The sequence below is a fragment of the Scatophagus argus genome, chromosome 9 (assembly GCF_020382885.2).
Source record: "Scatophagus argus isolate fScaArg1 chromosome 9, fScaArg1.pri, whole genome shotgun sequence".
Lineage (NCBI taxonomy): Eukaryota > Metazoa > Chordata > Actinopteri > Scatophagidae > Scatophagus > Scatophagus argus.
In genome coordinates this window covers 22117683-22136402 of record NC_058501.1, presented here as the reverse complement: position 1 = coordinate 22136402, position 18720 = coordinate 22117683, and the positions used below count along the sequence as shown (strand labels likewise).

Below are 18720 nucleotides of genomic sequence, written 5' to 3'. Positions count from 1 at the left end.
CACGGTGACATACACATAATACACAAATCATATCACATCATTTCACGCTTCGTGTGGTTCTCATCCTGTTCTGACCCCTTAAAGCCAAGCCACATGACGTCTCATCGCGCCGCCTGAGCTGTGAGCCGTTCAGCCAAAAGGTGATGCTGTGTGTCCTGTCATCTCCAACATTTCAAGAATAAGAAGAAGATCTCAGAAGTTTCATCTTGAAAATCACATCATGAAATACCTCGGTGAGAAGACAACGAGTGGCCTTCACTTCAGACTCAACTTAATGACCCTGAACATCTCTCAGAATGACCGGCTGATCGCAGTGCGGTTGCAGTCCTTGTATTTGCTCTCCACCTAGTGGTAACAGTTGGAAATTGGCACTTTATCACTTTTTAATCTGCCAGGGGCCATTTTGAACCGCGCGGCGGTGTTACCGCACGGTTGACTGCTGTGAGTAATGTGTAAGACATAAACAAGGAAGGACACAAACATGGAAAATAAACAAATAACACCTTGAACTGGATACATGTGCCTGTAGACAAGACGCGTTAAGCCTGTTCTCCCAAATCGACTTAACTGTGAGTATAATCTACTGTGTAATTTTATGTCTGTGGAGCAGGTTTAAAGCAGTAAATATTTTCAGGAATTTGATGTATATTTAATCGTGTATTTTTTTTGGCTTATGACTGTATCTTAAATGGATTTTTTTTAAAGTCTTCATTATTTGTGGCGAATATTTTTCGCGTGAACAATATTTTCCATCGCACATTAAATTACATTCCGGATGTCTTGTGAGAGGAGATGACCCTCCGGATGTCACATCTGTCCTGCAGATGCGGTGTATGTCCACTTTGAGCTGGCTTACTGTATTTTAAGAAAAGAGGAGGCTACTCAGCAGAGAGGTTCTCATTTCAAATTTTCAAGTTGTATAAAAGGCTGAAAGCCATTAGGAACTTTTATAAAGAATGCAATTATCTTCCACGTGGTGCTCATTAATGACCTGATCATCACCTGTAAGTCAGCAGTGATTTGTCATTCAAAAGGTGATTGATTTGTTAGAAGAGACGTGATGTGAGAGCACCACATTCTTCTTGCAGTAAAGAAATCAAACAAACCAGCTGAATTCCGCTCACTTCACTGAGACAATCAACATTAATTGACAAAGACAAGTTTAAGTGTTGGGAGCTGCTCGCTCGAGAGTCTCAGTTTGCAAACTTTTCTCCACGGGTTTGCTAAACTTGGCCGGTCCCTCTTGTTTGAGACCAATTAATGAGGCGGCTAAGCTCATTAATTGGCCACTTAATTGGCCCCTGTAGCCGCGCGCGCTTACATCCGCTGGCTTTTAGCGCACCGCCGTCCATCCCTCCCGGCCTCCCTCCCTCCTGCTGCCAGACAGCACAATCCCACCTTGTCACAACGATTTAGGGTCAGTCCCTCAGACGGGAAGGTGCTCTCGCCGTGGACCCCCCCGCCACTTCTGGATCCCCCTCTATCAGTATCTCCCTCCCACTCTATCTGGGTGTTTTATGTCTGCGTCACAACAAGTCGGTCGAGAGCGAGAGGCAGGGATGATGGCGTCTCTGGCGGCTTGATTCCGGTGCTGCTCTGACAAACCCGCCTTAATAGCATCAATAGGTGGTGGCGGAGACGCGGCGGGGGGGGAGGGATAGGAGAGCAAAGCGACGGGGACATGACGAAACGGCACAGCGGAGGACGGACAAACTAGGCAGAGAGACGGACGGACAGTCAGTCGCCTTCGCCCTCCTCGCTGACGGCTTGACTGACACACACACAGGCGCTCGGCTCAGACAGGGACATACATGCACATCATCCACTTTTTGCAAACACGCAGGCTGCGCATCCGAGCGGGCAGTAATTGGGCAGCGGAGATCCACAGCAGATGAGGGCATTTCATGCCCAGCTTGCCCAGGATTCACTGTGACCCCGACGGAAAGGAGTTCGACTTGACAGGTACCCTTCACCGGCCAGCTTCACTGTACAATTTTGCCTGATTTCCTTTTGATTCACAAAAGGCTACGTGTTATGTATCCTGCGTCTGCTTTGACTTGAGTGCATGCACTAGAACAAATGCTCAACGTGCAGAGATAATGCCCGCACAGTCATTTCATGCTTCTATTCAAGTTTTTAAGATGTTGGCAAAAGGAGAAGAAAACAGCGAAGTGCCTGGCAGATGCTTCAAGTAGCTGCACAGTGATCTTTGCTCATTCAATCAAACTGTATTGCAGCAGTCATCATGCAGTGTTGTGTGTTTGTGTGTGTGTGTGTGTTTCATGTGTGCAGTAATCATTTGTCTTGCTCTCTGGTTGTCTACTCACTCTCATCTTTCACTGTGGTGGATACAGGCTGTCGCTATGCTCTGGTCTGAAAGGAGAAGCAGGGTGGTGGTGGTGGTGTGGGGTTGGGGAGGGGTTAACCCCTTTGCACTGAAGCCCGCCTGTCTGAGAGCCAACCGAAACGCAGGGGCCATAAACCCCTCTGTCAGCAATGGCAGCAAAGTATTCAGCGAATAAATCGGATTTCCATTTCACATGAGCCCTGCTCTCTCCCCTCTCTGTCTCTCTCTCGTCAGGATGGGGGGAGTAAGTGAAGGAGATGATGTGTTGGCTCGATGGAGTGATGGACTACTGTACCTTGGCAATGTGAAAAGAGTAAGTGCACGTGTGTGTGTGTGTGTGTGAGGTGTGTATGTGTGTGTCAGTGAGTGTGTTCTCTTGGATTTGAAAAGACCTCCATTTAGTTTTGTCAATCATTCCGCTCACCTGCTATCTCCCTCTCAGGTAGATGGAGTCAAGCAATGTTGTCTGGTGAGATTTGAGGACAACTCAGAGTTCTGGGTACTCAGAAAGGACATCCACTCGTGTAAGAGGAACTCTTTTTCTCTGTCTCTCTTCCTCTTCCCTCAGATAGAAGAGTAAATGGCTTCCTTTTGGGATCATTTTGTATGTCTTAGGTTAAAAAATCCTCCTGGTTTGAGGTTTTGAATGCACAGATGCTCGGCTCAACTCCGACTAAAAGGTGTTTACACGAAGAAACTTTGCCTGAGGAGTTCAAAGAACAATCTTCTGAATATTTTCCCTTGTGAGCTTAAAACTTTTCTTATTTTTGTACCTTTCATGAACCTTTTCTCTGTCCAAGGAGCTGAAATTACTGTCCTGGTCAGTGTTTTGACGCTGAGTGCTCCGAGTTTTCTGGTGGTGGCACGCTGAGGTGTAATTGATATATTAGTCTATTTATGAATTTATTAGACTAATGACTCCTCAGGGAAATTGTGCCCCCACTTCGCCTGACAACAAGCGAAAGGGGAAGTCGGACGCTTGTTAGGGCCAGGCTGAACATCCGCCCGTCAAATGAAGTGAAATCTAAAAGGGTGCAGGAGACACTGAAATCAATGAGGTGGCAAGGATGTGAATCAATATACATAAATTAATGCTGTTGACTGCTCTCTCCCTCTCTGTCTTCCTCTTTCACATTTACTTCCTCCCCTCCCCTTCCCCTCTCTGTCTTTCTCTGTTTGCCTCAGTCGCTGCCGGAGTGGAAGAAGTTTGCTGTATTTGTGACGCTCCACCTCTTAAAGAACCCCTCATAAATTGTCTTAAATGCCGCCACGGTAAGGAAGCGTGCCTGATCACACGCTGTCAAGCAGCGGTTATCCACCAGTTCTCGCGCTGACCTTGAAGATTTGACACAGTATGGTAAATAACAGTGTCGCTCTTAAAAAAAACGCAGCACAGAAAACCATATATCATAAATGATAGATATGAGTTGTTGCGACTGCATCCTGACAAGAATGAAAATGAGATACCCAGAGATATTTGCTCGTGCTCTTAAATGCCACAAGATGTCTTTACTTGGGCTACTTTAAAGATCACCCCTCCATTGAATAATAATTTGTGTCTCATTTGGTTTTTCCACAGAAAAAGTTTCATTTTGCCTTGTCACCCCCCGCCCGCCCACCAACATATTTAGAATCTAAGAAAATGCAAATATTAGTTCATTTACTTGATACAAGATGTGTTTGTGCACTTGCTTGCAAACGTTTTTGTCATACTCTGTTGTGCGCCATTTCAAACTCAGATTTAGTGTGAACACAGCGGAACATTTCCACGTTCAGCAGATGGACGTGAGAACAGCCTTCCGGTGTCGACGTCTGCACATACAACATTAAACTTTAAAAGTATTGTGATGAAATTAAACATACCGAAGTGCAAGCGGGAAGAAGTTTATACAAAAACTTCTGCTCTAGGATGCACAGGCAGGAAAGAGCAGCAGATTTTACCGTCATGTCTCCCTTGCTGAGTTGCTGACAGTTTGTTTAGAGGAAAAAGGCAGACAAACATACTTCCTGCTCTTTAGATACAAACTGTATAGTAAAATGTCTTGCATGCTGCTGAAACAAACCGGCAGAGCCATGAATATGGAGCTGCACTGTCATTATTGTCACTTCTGCTGTCTGTCTTGTAAACACGAATTAAACGCTCTGCCTCCTCCTCCCATTACAGGTTATCATCCAGAGTGCCACACTCCGACCATCGAACCGGAAGCTGACAGCGATTCCTGGATATGTCGGCAATGTGTCTTTGCAGTCTCAACCAAGGTCAGGCTGCTAATCTCTCTGTGTGGGGGGAAAAACCATTCACAGTATAATATGGGAGAAATCCAGTCAAATATATGAAGCTTTGTTGCCACTGTACTGTCAAGGACAGCAGAAAATGGGTTTATTTGAGGTAAAATCATACTAATTCCACCCGGTAGTGAGCTCAATATTAGATGTTCTACATTGTGTCCGAAAAATCATGAAAAATCAATAGTCATGAAGCTGAAAAATTAGGATGAAGTTTAGAGAAGTACATTTAAAGTCAATCAATCACATGTGCTCCAGTTCTGTAGATGTGAGATGAGAAAGCACTCGGTTAATTGTCAATCGGTCAATGTCCATATCTCATTGTCCAGACTTCCGCTGCTTCGGCCACTATCTCTCACAGCTGACCTACAATAAAATGAGACGAATTGCTTTCTTCCCAGCGAATGTGATCCGTCTCCCCTTGCTGTTCTGACATGACAGTGATTTGAGGGGTCACCGGCCAATCAGTCCTGTCCTGAAATTGTGTTTTCAGAGAGGCGGGGCACTCAAACGAGGACGCTTCGCCCGGCTCATGCAATTTATGAAACTCCGGCTCCCCTACCAGCTGTCGTCTTTAGACTGGGACCCGCAGCATCTGACCAACCAGCAACAGTGTTATTGCTACTGTGCCGGACCTGGAGAGTGAGTGACACTGCAGAGGCCAGTTTGAGTTTGAATGTACAGTTCATGTATAAGACCGTTTCTCTGAAAGCGTGACTCCATCTAAATCCAAGTCATGTTGTGGATTATTTGCAAATTGCATGCAGCATGTGAGACGTGAGTCAAACTCTTTTAGCAGTTTGAGTTTGTTTGATGTCGACCTCATTAATTCAGTTATTGTCAAGCAAGTTTTCGGTCAAAAAATGGTACACCACCTATCTCCTTAAAGAACTTTCTGTGTTTTTCATTGCTGCTTTGCTTGTGTTGCGCTGTTTAGCTTATAAGGGGAAAAAGCCCGGCCACCTGGCACACGAGGCAGTATAAAACATACACCCAAATGCCGTATTTTTATGGGTGGCAGGACTTTACACCTGAGGACACATTTCAACTTAGAAAATGCAAACTGCACTTCACTCATTCATTAAAATCTCTCTCTGTTTTCATGTCGGTCTGCAGGTGGAACCTGAAGATGCTGCAGTGTGGAAGCTGTGGTCAGTGGTTCCACGAGGCCTGCACACAGTGTCTAACCAAGCCGTTACTGTATGGAGACAGGTGCGTTACAAAAGGCTCTGCATGCTTTCTAATCACACAGTTATCATTACAGTAAGTTTAAAAGAATATGTTTGGTTTAGCTCAGTTTATCTGTGAGTTTTAAGGCAACATTTGATAGAGCTGACTATTTTTGAATGTAATATCAGTATCTCAGATTGTAGAGAAAAACCTTCTGAGGATGGTATTGTCTGAGAGCAGCTAGTTGAGTTGTAACATAAAAAGTTGAATAGTGCAGTAAACCAAAGCAAAAAAAAATTACTGTAACAGTACTGTAAATAAACATGTATAATGTAAACAGTTTGAACATTAAATCACTGTAAATAATACCCCTAAATAAGAATTCAGTCTGAAAGCTGAAAAACATATATTTTTACTACTTTCCTAATAGATAAACCAGCTCAGCAGTAGATTTCAGTCTGATTAAATAATCAGATGAAGACGTCTACGCGACAGCTTCATTTGTCAGAGAATTACCTTAATTAGCTTAAGACTAAATCATTAGTGCGCATGTTAATGTAGTCACTGACTTGCATTACAAGGACAAGAGCTCCTCACGCTCAGAGCAAAGGGAAAGTGACAGACAGCAGAGCAGACAGATCACCTCTCTGGTTGTAGTTGGGATATGATGTTGGGAGGATATGCAAGCTGCTGATTGCACTGCAGTTTGATAGGCCGCATCTCATGCGTGTAATAAAATGTACCCATCCATTAAGTTATTATTGCCATTAACCATCTGTGTTAGCCGTCTGAGTTCTACACCCACCCTGACACCGCGTTATTGCCGAACCTGTCTGAGGTAAGGAGAAAAAAAAAGGAAGGATTAGATCCAGATTGACAGTTGGGTAGAGTCAGGCCGGATTGGTACAACATCTGCTGAGCAGGTGATGGAGGAAGAGTGAAAACTGGGTTCACAGTTGGAATAGTAAGCATGTGCTGCCGTCATACTGTGTCTGCTCTTCATCTTTCCCAGTGACCTTCAGAGAACACATGCATATAGAAGGACAGATGCACGTAATGTTGTTGTGCTATGAGTTTCAGGGTCACCCAGAACAGAATGTTGTAGGGAAACAAATACACCTGTCCATTTATTTCCCGTACAGGTTGATTTATATGATAAAATCGCAGAGAAGAGAGACTGTAAGGAACATAAAGTGGGGGGCACGGGGGGTATCACAGTGTATATGATTAATTTGGACTAAATGATAAGAAGTCTGCAAGGTGGAAAATACATCTTTTGGACAAAAATAGTTTTCTCAGAGTGAAATATGCTTTAAAAGATGACAGTGATACATAGATTGTCGAAGTGAGGATGTGATGACAAAATTTAAGATGACAGTTGTTAGTTGAAACTAAATGACAAACGAAGCCATCAAGGAGGAGATGATAGACTTTTTTAGGCTAAACCATATTTTACAAAGTCACATTTTTTTTTCTGCATGTCTTTTTTTAGGTTTTATGAGTTCCAGTGTTCAGTATGCACAAAAGGACCAGAGACCATCCAAAGACTGCCTATGACCTGGTGATGTTTACAGTAAAACCTTCACTGGCATGTTTACATCAGGAGTCAAAGCTGATTTGTTGTTTATCTTCTTTATTTACATTTTAAAGATGTATATTTGTCTGACATTCCAGGTGAGAGAAAATATTAAAATGTGTTAGTTGATGCTAGGCCTACTTCACACTACAACACAGTACAATATAGTGCTGTAAAAAAACTTACAAATGTTCCAAAGTATTCCGAAATAGTCCATTTAAAGTATATTCTGAAAATTGTTTTCCATTTTTAATTTCTTTCTGTTTTTATTCTATTTTGCCTTTTTCTTATGATCTAATTGTGACATTTTTTAATTGAAAATGCAGGGTGGATCTGGCTCATTTAGTGCTGTACCATCTCTCGCTGTGCTGCAAGAGGAAGTACTTTGATTTTGACCATGAAATCCTGTCCTTCACCAATGAGAATTGGGAGTCATTGCTCCTAGGCGAGGTATTGATATTTCCTTGTTTAAGCACCATGATGAAATGATGTGAAATGCTGCCAGCCTTTTTGCATTTGAGACTTAAAGCCTATTAACCAACATTAAAGTAAAATTTAACGCTACAGAAAGTATGACCTCGACATAAACTTAACGGGGAGCTCCACTAAGTTAAAGAATTGCACATGATATTGCATGTTTTAATTAAAAGGACTGTGGTGCCCAACATTTTTAGGCTGATGTACCTCTGTTTTTTTAACTGGTTTAAGCTAACTGTGACAGCCATTTACCGATTACTTGTTCAACTGTTTATCCAAAATGTTAAGGTAATTATTCCCACTGTTTACCTCTGGCTCACTGTTTCAGTTGTTTTTCCAATATTTTTAGCTAATTATTTCAACTTTTTGTCCAAAGTACCTATTTTAACAGTTTATCCATTGTTTTTAGCTACTGTAGGCCTGTTTAGCCGTTACTTTCAGCTAACTATTTAAGCTGTTGATGTTGCTTTTACCTGATTATTTTACTTAGATGTGGTTTTCACCCGGTTATGAACTTATTTTAGTGTTAACTGTTTCAGCTGTTTATCCATTAAGCTGGAAAGTATCTCATCTTTTCTTGCTTGCTTGCTAAATAGCTAGCTAGGTTTAAGAATCTCTCAGTGAACATCAAAGTCAATGGGAAGTGTGTACTGTGTAGTCCACTATCATACCTAGAAGCTTAGGCCTACTGGACATTATGAGAATTAACGTAGAAAACATCTGCATCACAGCAATTTCTAATCCTGTGTGGTTGTTTTTCCACACCAACTCTGTAGATATATTTAAATCAGCTGTGCTTCGCCCCAAATCTTCGCATGAACCCCCTCAATTGCAGAGGTACTGTCTAGGTGACAAGTAGCTTTGCTGGGACAGAAATAGTTGACCTAGGTCACCCTGATCAGCATTTCTAAACATTAACGAATTTTGATATATTCGCAAACTAGAGTTCTAAGAAAAAAAAGTTGTGTTACCACCTGTTTTATACTCTGAAGTTATTCCACAGAGAATAAACAGGAAGATAAAAGTACAGGTGACTGAGAGAGACCAGGGGAAGATTTTCTGAGCATTTCCTGTACATCTGGCTGAGGTTTTGGGTTCTCGTTTAAGCTGTTTTTAAAACACATTTAGAAATGTATTGTTTCCCCGTTGCTCCGTGACAGCAGCCATGTAGCTGCAAATGGTTTTCCATATTAACGCTATTTCTGTCAGTGGCTGTAAAAGAAAATTATTGTATGCATTAAAGGTTTTCTGTCTGATGGCCGTCCACTGTGTAAACACAGCTTTGATTTTTCATTCCTGTCTGTCCTCTAGCTCTCTGACACGCCAAGGCAAGACCGCTGTCACAATCTCCTCAACGCTCTGAACTCCCACAAGGACAGGTAAGTCATCGCATATGATGAGAAGAATAAACACCGACCACACATGACTGGACTGATGAGTAGCACTCCATGAATAGAGGGGTCTTCTTAGTGCTTCATAGTTTGTAATGTTGGACATCCAGGCTGAAATGAGCGAGTCGAAATGTGTGACTTTGAATAAAGAGGTAGAAAAATTGAACTGTCAATTAGACCAGATGAGATTTAGCACTTTATGGAGCTTTTTTTTTGTCTTGCTAGAAGAGGACAGAAGTTGTTATTAAATCACAATAACCAGTCTAGAAGTCTAATTACCTTTACTGTTGTTTTTTTTTCTTTCTTTTTTTAATTTTCAAAAAGAAAAACCTGCAGTCACAAAACTGCAAATTTCTCCCAGCAATTTCTGCTCTAATTATGTATACTTAATTACAGTCACTACCTTTTGAAAGTCCACTATTTCATCAGGAGAATAAGTACATGTTGTTTCACAATGTTAAATTCATTGTTAGCATCAAAGAGGAGGAGGACAAATAAAAGAACACACACACACACACACACGTGAGGTGATTTGAAAAGCAACACTAGACTGCACAAACTGTTGTGTTGATGTCAACCCAGGTTTGTCTCTGGGAAGGAGATCAAAAAGAAGAAGTGTCTTTTTGGGCTTCAGGTCCGAGCCCCACCTCCGCTGACGTCTGATTCGTCGCCCCTCATCACCGACCCACCTACCAACATCACACACCGGAGAAGGTCAGAGTAAGGACAGCATCTCTCCTTTCAGCTCTTATAAGAATTGTGGGACCCCTACAGGGCATGTAGTCATTCTGCATGAACAATTAACTTTAAGAATCAAAGGACTGCAGTTTTGGTACGCCAGCAAAAGTGTCAGTGTCTAAATAATCTCCTAAAAGAGTATAAACCCCCCTGTGTGCTAACGTCTGTACATCCGTAACTGTGTGTGTGCGCACGTGTCCTGTAGTCTGCAGATTTCACAGACACGCTTTTCATTTTAAATAATTTTTAGCATTTAGCTGGTACTTATTCAGACTGAATTGCAATGAAATAATTTGCAGTGGAGCTGTCTAAAAAGAAGGTGTGAGTGGACGTGCTGGTTTCGTTTTTTGTCTTTCATGTTATTTGAGTCACTGAAACACAAGTATGAATGTTTTCATGAAACAGTAAACATATATTCTAGTGAATTTTGCTCTAAGTGTCTGCAAGCTGCAAGTGAAAAGCAAGAAACACTGATCTCATCAGCTGGAATCTCTTTAGGCTGTAGGATGTTCAGATTGAGGAGAGTGAAGTCAGTCTGCTTCTTCCCAGATGGACAGTGTTGAGATGGCCACATCAGAGACAAGATATGTTGCTTCATCACTTTCCAGAGACCTAAATTTACACTTTCTCAGTTAAACTGGCACCAAGTTGTAAAGAATACAAAAATTCTGACTACTGCTGACACAGATCCTATAGCCTGGCACCCACAGTTTGCTCTCAGTGTGGTAAATAAAGCAAAAAAAAAAAAAAGGATTGTGTGCGGTTAGCAGCTGATGCTCCAGGTGGTGATGTTGTTGGTCGTCAATATTTCTGGAACTCCAGAAACAACAGTCATCTGTCAAGTATTTTCTGTATATTTTGGACGCTCCATGAGCTTTCCGGTAGCGCCACCCTGGGTCAAATGACCATCTTTGAATTGACTGAGAATTCATCATTGCCCTCTTGAAGATAAACCCTTTCCATGTTAAACGTTCAGGCCAAAATGTCAGATTTGATAGATAGGTATCTCATAATGCCCTGCAGTTTGCTTAACACATTTATTCTACTAGAAGAACCAATCCTGTTGATCTTAATGACTCGGTGGGCTTTTTGTTAGCATTCTCCCCAGGACAAAATATGCTCTTAAATTCTTTCTACCTGGACAGACACAAGATGCAGGAGACAAGTTCAGCTTCAAGCAGAACAAGAAGATAGTGAATGAAGGAAATTTAGGGAGAGCTGAGTTTTTTTTCTCTCTTTGTTTTCCTTTTCACATTTTTCCACCTGCCTGCTGATGATGTTTGGGCTCATATATATGTCAGATTTGTTATTAATATAATACATCAAAAGCATTCAGTATGTCATCTCACTGCTCTCGTCGTCTTCTATTTTACGTCTCTCTGTAGGCTTTAATGGAGACAAACTAATAAACTAAACATGGCACATTTGGATGCTTGTGTATTAATTTATGTGTGTTTTTGTTCACTTCAGCCCGTTGTCACTTCCCTGCCAGAGGAGAGCAGGGGGAGCAGAGTCGCGTAAATCAAAGCGTCGCATCATGGAGACACAGGTCAGTGCTTCTGTCTCCAACTCATGGCGAGGAGGGAGGTGTGGGCTGCAAAACCTCTCTGATTATTTTTTTTTTTTCCTTTTTTTTTCTGATTTTATGCGGCCAGGTAAACAGCTCTGTGCGATCCAAATAACCTGTCAGTCAGACTCTGTGATGAAGGTTCATTTCGCAGTCTAGATCAGTCTGCGTGTCTTTTAACACCTGGTGCAGCTCAGTGCCTCAGTATTTTTCTTCTGCTTTTTGCCGCCGATGCTTCAGAGTCTATGGTTAGGCTAAAGGTAGCGTGTGAGAGATGATGTGTCGTGTGTCTGCCTCAGTTAAAATGTATAATTCAAGTGCAAACTTGGCTGCACAAAAACCCGCTCATGTATTTCATCAACATCTGCAGTTCAGCACCGCATTTATCATGATCATCAAACCCAATTCCCAGTGGATCACCCTGAAACAGGCAGCATCACATGTGGCAGTTACTATTTTTACGCTCCATTCTTTAACCGAGAATGCTCATAGAGCTGTGTCCTCCTACACAATACTCTGATCTGTGTATGTGTGCATGCTGTAATCCTGGAACAATATGGCCCACAGAGCACTCGTTTCACTCCGGCACATCCAGGCCCCATTGTGCCCTTCTGATTGATGCTAATCTCCGTCCATCTTGGAGGAGCAGGTTTGTTGTAGTAGGGAAAGTGAGATGGGAAAGAATGCTGATATGCACAGCCTGGGATCGCTTCCAAGTGCACTTTGCAGTCGATTACAGTTTGGCCAGGTGGCGCTGGAACCTTGACAGTGCAGCATTGACAGAGCACATCCATTTAAAGGCACAGACGTTGACAAAAGCTACTGAATAATAATCTCCCATCGTGATAGCAGTGCTACACAGGGGAATGATAATGGGCCAAGTGTGGCGCCATATGTCACAGTCCAGCGATGAGAAATGCAAAAACCTTTAGGAGGCGTCCCCCCACTTGACATTTCCAGTGAGTGATTGCTCGGATGATGCTCTGATGTTTTTACTTTTCACGGCTCCTGAGTCGGTGTGTCAGGAGAGCTGCCTCACTAAACTGTCAGCTCCATGAGTTGCACTATGGAGGTGATACATCTAAGCAGGACATCTTACTGGCTGTGTCTGATGAGCCTTGATGATGATAGTAGTGTGGATTTATAGACGTATCTTCCCTCAAGCAACGCAGGAACATGGAATTCCAGCCGTCATGTGTTTTCTTTAGGAATGCCAAGCTATAAAATAAACTCAGTTTTAAAATGTTAAAATGCAGACATTTATCCAGATGTATTTATCACAAAAGTGAACAGCCCTCGTGCAGAATCCACTTCATGCATGCCTGAGCAGTAGAGCAGGGTATCGGAACTCGTCGTATCGAAACTTAAGTCAGACGATGCCTGCATTTAGTTCTCTGCACATGCTCTTTGATTTAGTGTGACATGTGATTGGCGTGCTACCCCGGAAGCTTCCCAGCCCATACAGTCTGTAGTGGGGTCAAATCAACCGTGCTGTATTCAACAGAGCCGGCAGTTCAACATGTCGCGTTGCCACCAAACTTGTCTAATGCCCTCTAATACAAATAAATGCCTGAAATGCAGAAGGATTATTTCAGGAAAACCTGAGAATAGGAATTACATAGTAAAGCACCTCATCAAGCGCTCTACTCTCAATACTCTGCTGGTATCGTTACCACTTTAAACTGGTACTGGTGTTGGTACTGGCACAGAGGGATCAGAGCTCGATTGACTGCTTAGATCAGACAAGCTGATCTGTGTGCGTCTCTTGTGCCCAGGCTTGCCCGCCCCCGGTTGCTGCCAACCCCATTGAGCTGCTGCCATGTTGCCATGGCTACATGGGAGGGGCCAGTCTTTACAACTCCAGGAAGTCAGAGGAGGAGCTTAGTTTGAGGTAAGGGGTGTTTTGCTATTAGGTTCCTGTTTTGATTTGATGTATATTATTGTAAGTTGGAAAACGGGATGTTGTTTTTATATTTGGGGGAACTTAACCTTTAAATGAGTCTTTAATAATTTTATTCTAAAATTGTAAAGCAGTCATTGTCCTCAACCTCCGTGCTCCCCGCCCACAGCTCTCCTCCCAAGCGGATGTATGCCCTGTACCACACCACGTACAACGGAAATACTGCGCTCTCCAGGAGTCTCCATCACTACAGCAGGTTTACCTCATCTGTCATCCTCATTTCTTATGACTCCTGCTGGACATTTATACAGGGACGTGTGGAAGCTCAACCCATTGGCCAGAATAGAATAGATGATTGCGCTGTTTGTTTCTGCACACCAGGGAAAAGTTTGCGTTTGATGTGTTTACGTTTCTTCACGTTCTAGCTTTCAATTTGATGTTGATGTTGATGTTGGTTGGGTGTAGCCATGAAAAACATTTGGTTAGGGTTAGAAACATATGCTTTGCCTCGCTGTTGTTGCTGCCTTTGAGCCTCAGTCCTTGAGGACCATTACATCACCATACACAGACTTATTAGTACAAAAACCATTCAGGCAGACAAACAGCTCGTTTACTTTGTTTTGTTTTCTTCTTTTCTTTCTTCATTGGCTAAAGCATCCTTGGTTGGTCTTTTGTGGAGTGGTGTTGAGCACATTTCAGTATGAAGCAAAAGCTTTGTGGGTTCTAGATCATGTGTCATTTTTTTGAGTTGCCTCATGATATCTGCAGAAGTCATATATTGATATGCTGATCAGCTGTCAAATGCTAATTGGTATTCAGGAATACAACTCACCTTTGGAGTAGTTCTTATAACTGGGATTGATAACATCAATTTAAAAATGCATTAATTGATTTTTTTTTTTTTGGCCGCTTTGGGGCAACGTGAACACAACATCAACGTATCGAGTTTATATGTAGAACGTGTTAGCAAACTGTTGCTTATTTACATGGCCAGCAGACGTGGAGCAACATTGACATTCATTTGGAGTCATGTTCCCGGCAACCTTCAAAACACAAGTCCAATACTCGCTCTCCATGTAGCTCTGTCTTCGTCCAGCTCTTGAGGGAAATGTTTTGACTCTGTAGCTGCCAAATGTTCTACTGTGTTCACCAGCTAGCGATAATTTAAACCGTCTGCTGTTTGCTGCTGGGCAGGTACTGTATGGTGGGTTTTTAGAGCTTTTCGCTGAAAACTGTAGGAAAACGAGAGTGATGATAGCAGTGAGCGTGAACTAAACCAGTGAAGTCGAGGCCGTAAAACCAAAACAATGACCAAACAGATGCTAAAATGGTTTGTACGGTCTTGACTTTCTCCTAGACACGTAGTCACATGAACCGTTGTTTGTTTGTGTCAAAATATCGAAGTTTATGCATGTTTCAAGATTAATTATTTACAGCAGTTTATTTGTAACAAATGTTCAAAAGTTAAAAACAAAAACAGAAGTATTGCAGTGTGTTTCTTCATAAATACATCTTTCTGAATTAGCTGTGAAATCAGCTGATGTCTACGTGAGTCAGTCTCCGTTCCTGACCTCTCTGCTTGTCTCGGTTTGTTTTCCTAGCATGGAGGAAACGTGCAGGTTACCACCACCTTTCTTCCCATACCCCCTCAACTCCAATGGAAGCCATCACCACCACCACATCCACCAGCACCATCACAGCCACCAACATAACCACCAACACAACCACCAGCACCAGCCGGGGCAGAAGCAGCTGGAGCCCCTCATCCTTCGTGATCTGCTCCCTTATCAGGCCGGCATGGGCGGAGGGGGTGGCTCAGGAGGAGGGGGAGGAGGAGGAGGTGGGGGCGGCGGTGGAGGAGGAGGAGGAGGAGGAGGTGGCGGTGGAGGAGGAGGCGGGGGGGTGGTAGTCGGAGGGGGCGACGGGACAGTGGCCAGGAGCTGGGGAGGAGGGGAGGCAGTGAGGATCTTGGCGAGACGCGTCACGCCGGACGGGAAGGTGCAGTACCTGGTGGAGTGGGAAAACGTGAGTTTGTACTGACGGAAAAGAGAGTAAACACGTGACACGATGACTGTTTTTCAGTTGCCACAGGAATACCGTTTGTGTGATATGTGGCAGTGTTTAAAGAACAAACAAAACAGAAAGGAAAACAAAAAAACATCCCCACACGTTGCAAATCCAGGTTGCTCTCATAGTATCACCTCTACATCATTATAGCTCACTACTCGTTACTACTGTAAATGTCCCTCTTTGCTAGTGTTTCTCTGATATTTGTACTGTTAACTTTGGAATATGCCTTTGCATTGATCATGTTTTGCAGTGACGAGGGAAGATATGCAAACCTCCAGGTGATTTGTGAATCTTTAGACCACACTGAGAAGAATATGTCTTTAAATGTGCTCATATCTGGGTATGCAGTTATGTCGATAGGCAACAGTAAATTGTGTCTGCATTTTCACTCCTTGAGAAAAAACAAGTGAAAAAATAAGTGAATAAATATTTAAAGCATTATTTAACCTAAATATTATTTGGCTGTATGATTTTATGAGACATTGAAGTTCCACTGCTTTTCTTCTAGACAACATGCTGTTAATTTAAAAGAATAGTCTGATTTGCTTTCTTACTGAGAGGTAGATTAGAAGATTGATAACTCACTCATGTCTGTATAGTAAATGTGAAGATGGAGCCAAGAGCTTAAAGACGGGAAGCAGGGGGGAACACCTGGCTCCGCCCAAAGATAAAAATAAATTTGCCTTCCAGCATCTCCAAAGCTCACCGACTGATGACAGAAACTGTTCACTAAATTCACCCCGATCATAGCGAAGACCTCCTTTTAAAGATAATAAAATAACATATTTTGAAAAAGTGACCTTCAGTGTCACTTGATATGGATATCCAAGGGGCTAAACAGCCAGTAGCCAACAGCACACTTCCGTCAGCCTTCACTTTTATAATTACTCATTCATCAACTGATGGTTAATGTTCACACAGAGTTCAGTGAGAAAATTAGCCCAGAAATGAACAGTGATGAATGGTCCATCATCAGCAAGAGGCATGAAGACAGCTGGGTGGTGGCTACTGGCTGCTCTTGAAAGAGCAGTAACCTTTTATTGGCAAGGAAGAGACGGAGCAGCACAGCTAGTTTTATGTGGTTTTGTTGGCAGCCCTGACGTTGGTTTAATGCCTTGCTTAAAGGCATTTTGACAGTAGTGGTTGAAAGATGGCACCTCGAGTCTCCCAGGTCCCTTTTATCTGCTCAGATGGCAGCTTGTCTGACTTTGGCTTCCTAAACAACAAATTCTCTGGAGGTTTCTGTGTTTTTTTCTCACTGCAGTATGTTAATAAGAGATTGTACACATGTTACTATGGAGTTACTTATTGTCATGTTAGATTTCCTCATAATTTACATCTAGACTACTGTATGTATTAGAAATAGGAGCCACAAGAGGGCTTTTGTTTTATAGATAGAATTATATATTCACAATATATTGCTATGAACAAATAACTTTATTTTATTTTTTTGACGTGGTTGCATAGTGCCTATATGGGTTGTGTACCTGCCTATTGGTCTGCTGACCTGACTTGACCAATCAGACGACAAGATAGACGCGCGAGGCTAAATTGCTAGTAAATAAAAGGATGGCTCTTTATCAAACTCACAGATTCCAATGCATGGATAAACCAGGACCCGGTGTAATGCGGGGTAGAGGTTTTTTTGTTTTGTTTTGTTTTTTTTCCCAAACAGAACCAACTGTGATGTTACTGTACATTCCAAACAAACGACAAAGAAGAAAAATATATATGTTGCCGAGTTGTCTGTTTGAGGTCACCGGAATGGAAATTATTTTGAAAGAACCTGTTTCTTTTTTTGTTTATGATGAGTGTTAAATGTGATAAAGACCAGCTGACGGTCCAGCTACCCCACTGCTCTTATTCAGTTCCACGTCGTAGGGGGTTCAGTCCTTGAGTAACAGTCCGGCTAAAGAAGACACTGAAAGGCCAGACTCCTAACTCGAACCCCTAACGTCTGCCAGGGTCGAAAAGGTACAACACGGCATTAAGAATTCACAAGTCAAGACCCGGCTGATGGTGTCCCTTCTCCTCGGATGTGTTGGTAGACTCAAGTGAGGTGCCGCAGTTGGATTTTGTCTTTGTGCAAACAGGTTACACAAACTAGCATACTGTGGTGCAAGTTTCAGAGTTTATATTTTATACAGAGGTTTATTTCAGCAATCCGTCGCGATAAAACTTACACAACGTATTACATTTATCAGTTTTGTCTTCGAGGAAAGACTGCATTACAAGTTTAGTTGAAAAACGCAAAAGACAAATACTGCATTTGTACTGTTATAATCAAACCAATGCAAAACTCTCAGATTTTCTTTAAGTAGGAACCTCTCTGTTGAATTATCTCCTGCACCTTTGCGTACATTTCAGGCCGGTGAAATGATGTTGCATTGCAATTATCATCCTCCTCAGTGACTATTTGACTGTAGTTGATTAGGAAGGGGTGTGTTGAACCTTTTTAGGCGATGGTGATGAATGTATTTGTGTGTTTTCTATGGTATGTCTATACCCGTCAAGTGCTTGTTATAGGTTGTACTCTAGTTGGAACTCACCACAGATTAGTTTAAAACAAAATAGGAGGAAATAATGACATCACCATTGAGGAACATTGTTTATTTTGGGAGAGGTAGTCTTCTTTTTCTGATTAGTAGTCAAGTCCAAGTTCAGTTTGATGTATTTTTGGAGAAATTTTGTTTGTACATGTATACTCTGCGTTGACACTTAATATGTAACATGACTAATAAAAAAGTTCACCTCTTAAAATGTGTTTCTTTATCTATCAGTGCAGTTCATTCAGTAGTTGACTTCTTTTTTTCAGCATCTGTCTGGTCTATTTCACAATTTAAAATACGCTGTATAGACAAAAGTATTGGGGCACCTTTCCTTCACACCAACAGGGACTTTAATGACGTCTCATTCTAAACACACAGACAGCTCAGCAGCTCTAACAGCTTCCACTCTTCTGTGAAGGCTTTCCACAACATGTTGGAGTGTTTCTGTGGGAATTTGTGCCCATTCATGCAGTAGAGCATTTGTGAGGTCACACACTGATGTTGGACCAAAAGGCCTGGCTCACAATCTCCGTTCCAGTTCATCCCAAAGGTGTTGGATGGGGTTGAGGTCAGGGCTCTGTGTGGGCCAGTCAAGTTCTTCCACACCAAACTCATCCAACCATGTCTTTATGGAGCTTTGCTTTGTGCA

At 42.4% G+C, this 18720-nt stretch overlaps 1 protein-coding gene across 4 annotated transcripts; it reads left to right on the top strand.

Moving 5' to 3' along the window:
* The first annotated feature begins 366 nt into the window (after positions 1-366).
* On the top strand, positions 367-18282 carry phf1 (PHD finger protein 1). 4 transcript variants are annotated; one of them, XM_046400156.1, is made up of 16 exons: positions 367-569; positions 1844-1962; positions 2582-2660; positions 2790-2871; positions 3533-3619; positions 4512-4606; positions 5127-5275; positions 5750-5845; positions 7296-7364; positions 7706-7829; positions 9168-9235; positions 9830-9967; positions 11456-11534; positions 13328-13443; positions 13622-13708; positions 15054-18282. In XM_046400156.1, exons 3-16 carry the CDS (start codon positions 2583-2585, stop codon positions 15490-15492), a joined length of 1707 nt encoding a protein of 568 aa, XP_046256112.1. In that variant the 5' UTR covers positions 367-569; positions 1844-1962; position 2582; the 3' UTR covers positions 15493-18282. The 4 variants fall into 4 exon arrangements, with proteins under 4 accessions (XP_046256112.1, XP_046256113.1, XP_046256111.1 ...); XM_046400157.1 differs by lacking the exon at positions 1844-1962; XM_046400155.1 differs by lacking the exon at positions 367-569 and having other exon boundaries at positions 763-1962.
* The last annotated feature ends 438 nt before the right edge of the window (positions 18283-18720 follow it).

Excerpts from the sequence above, each read along its gene's own strand:
- phf1 (XM_046400157.1), top strand. The coding sequence starts at position 2,583 with ATGGGGGGAGTAAGTGAAGGAGATGATGTGTTGGCTCGATGGAGTGAT. Across the intron at positions 3,620-4,511 it reads TTGTCTTAAATGCCGCCACG|GTTATCATCCAGAGTGCCAC; the intron begins GTAAGGAAGCGT and ends CTCCCATTACAG. Across the intron at positions 5,846-7,295 it reads CCGTTACTGTATGGAGACAG|GTTTTATGAGTTCCAGTGTT; the intron begins GTGCGTTACAAA and ends GTCTTTTTTTAG.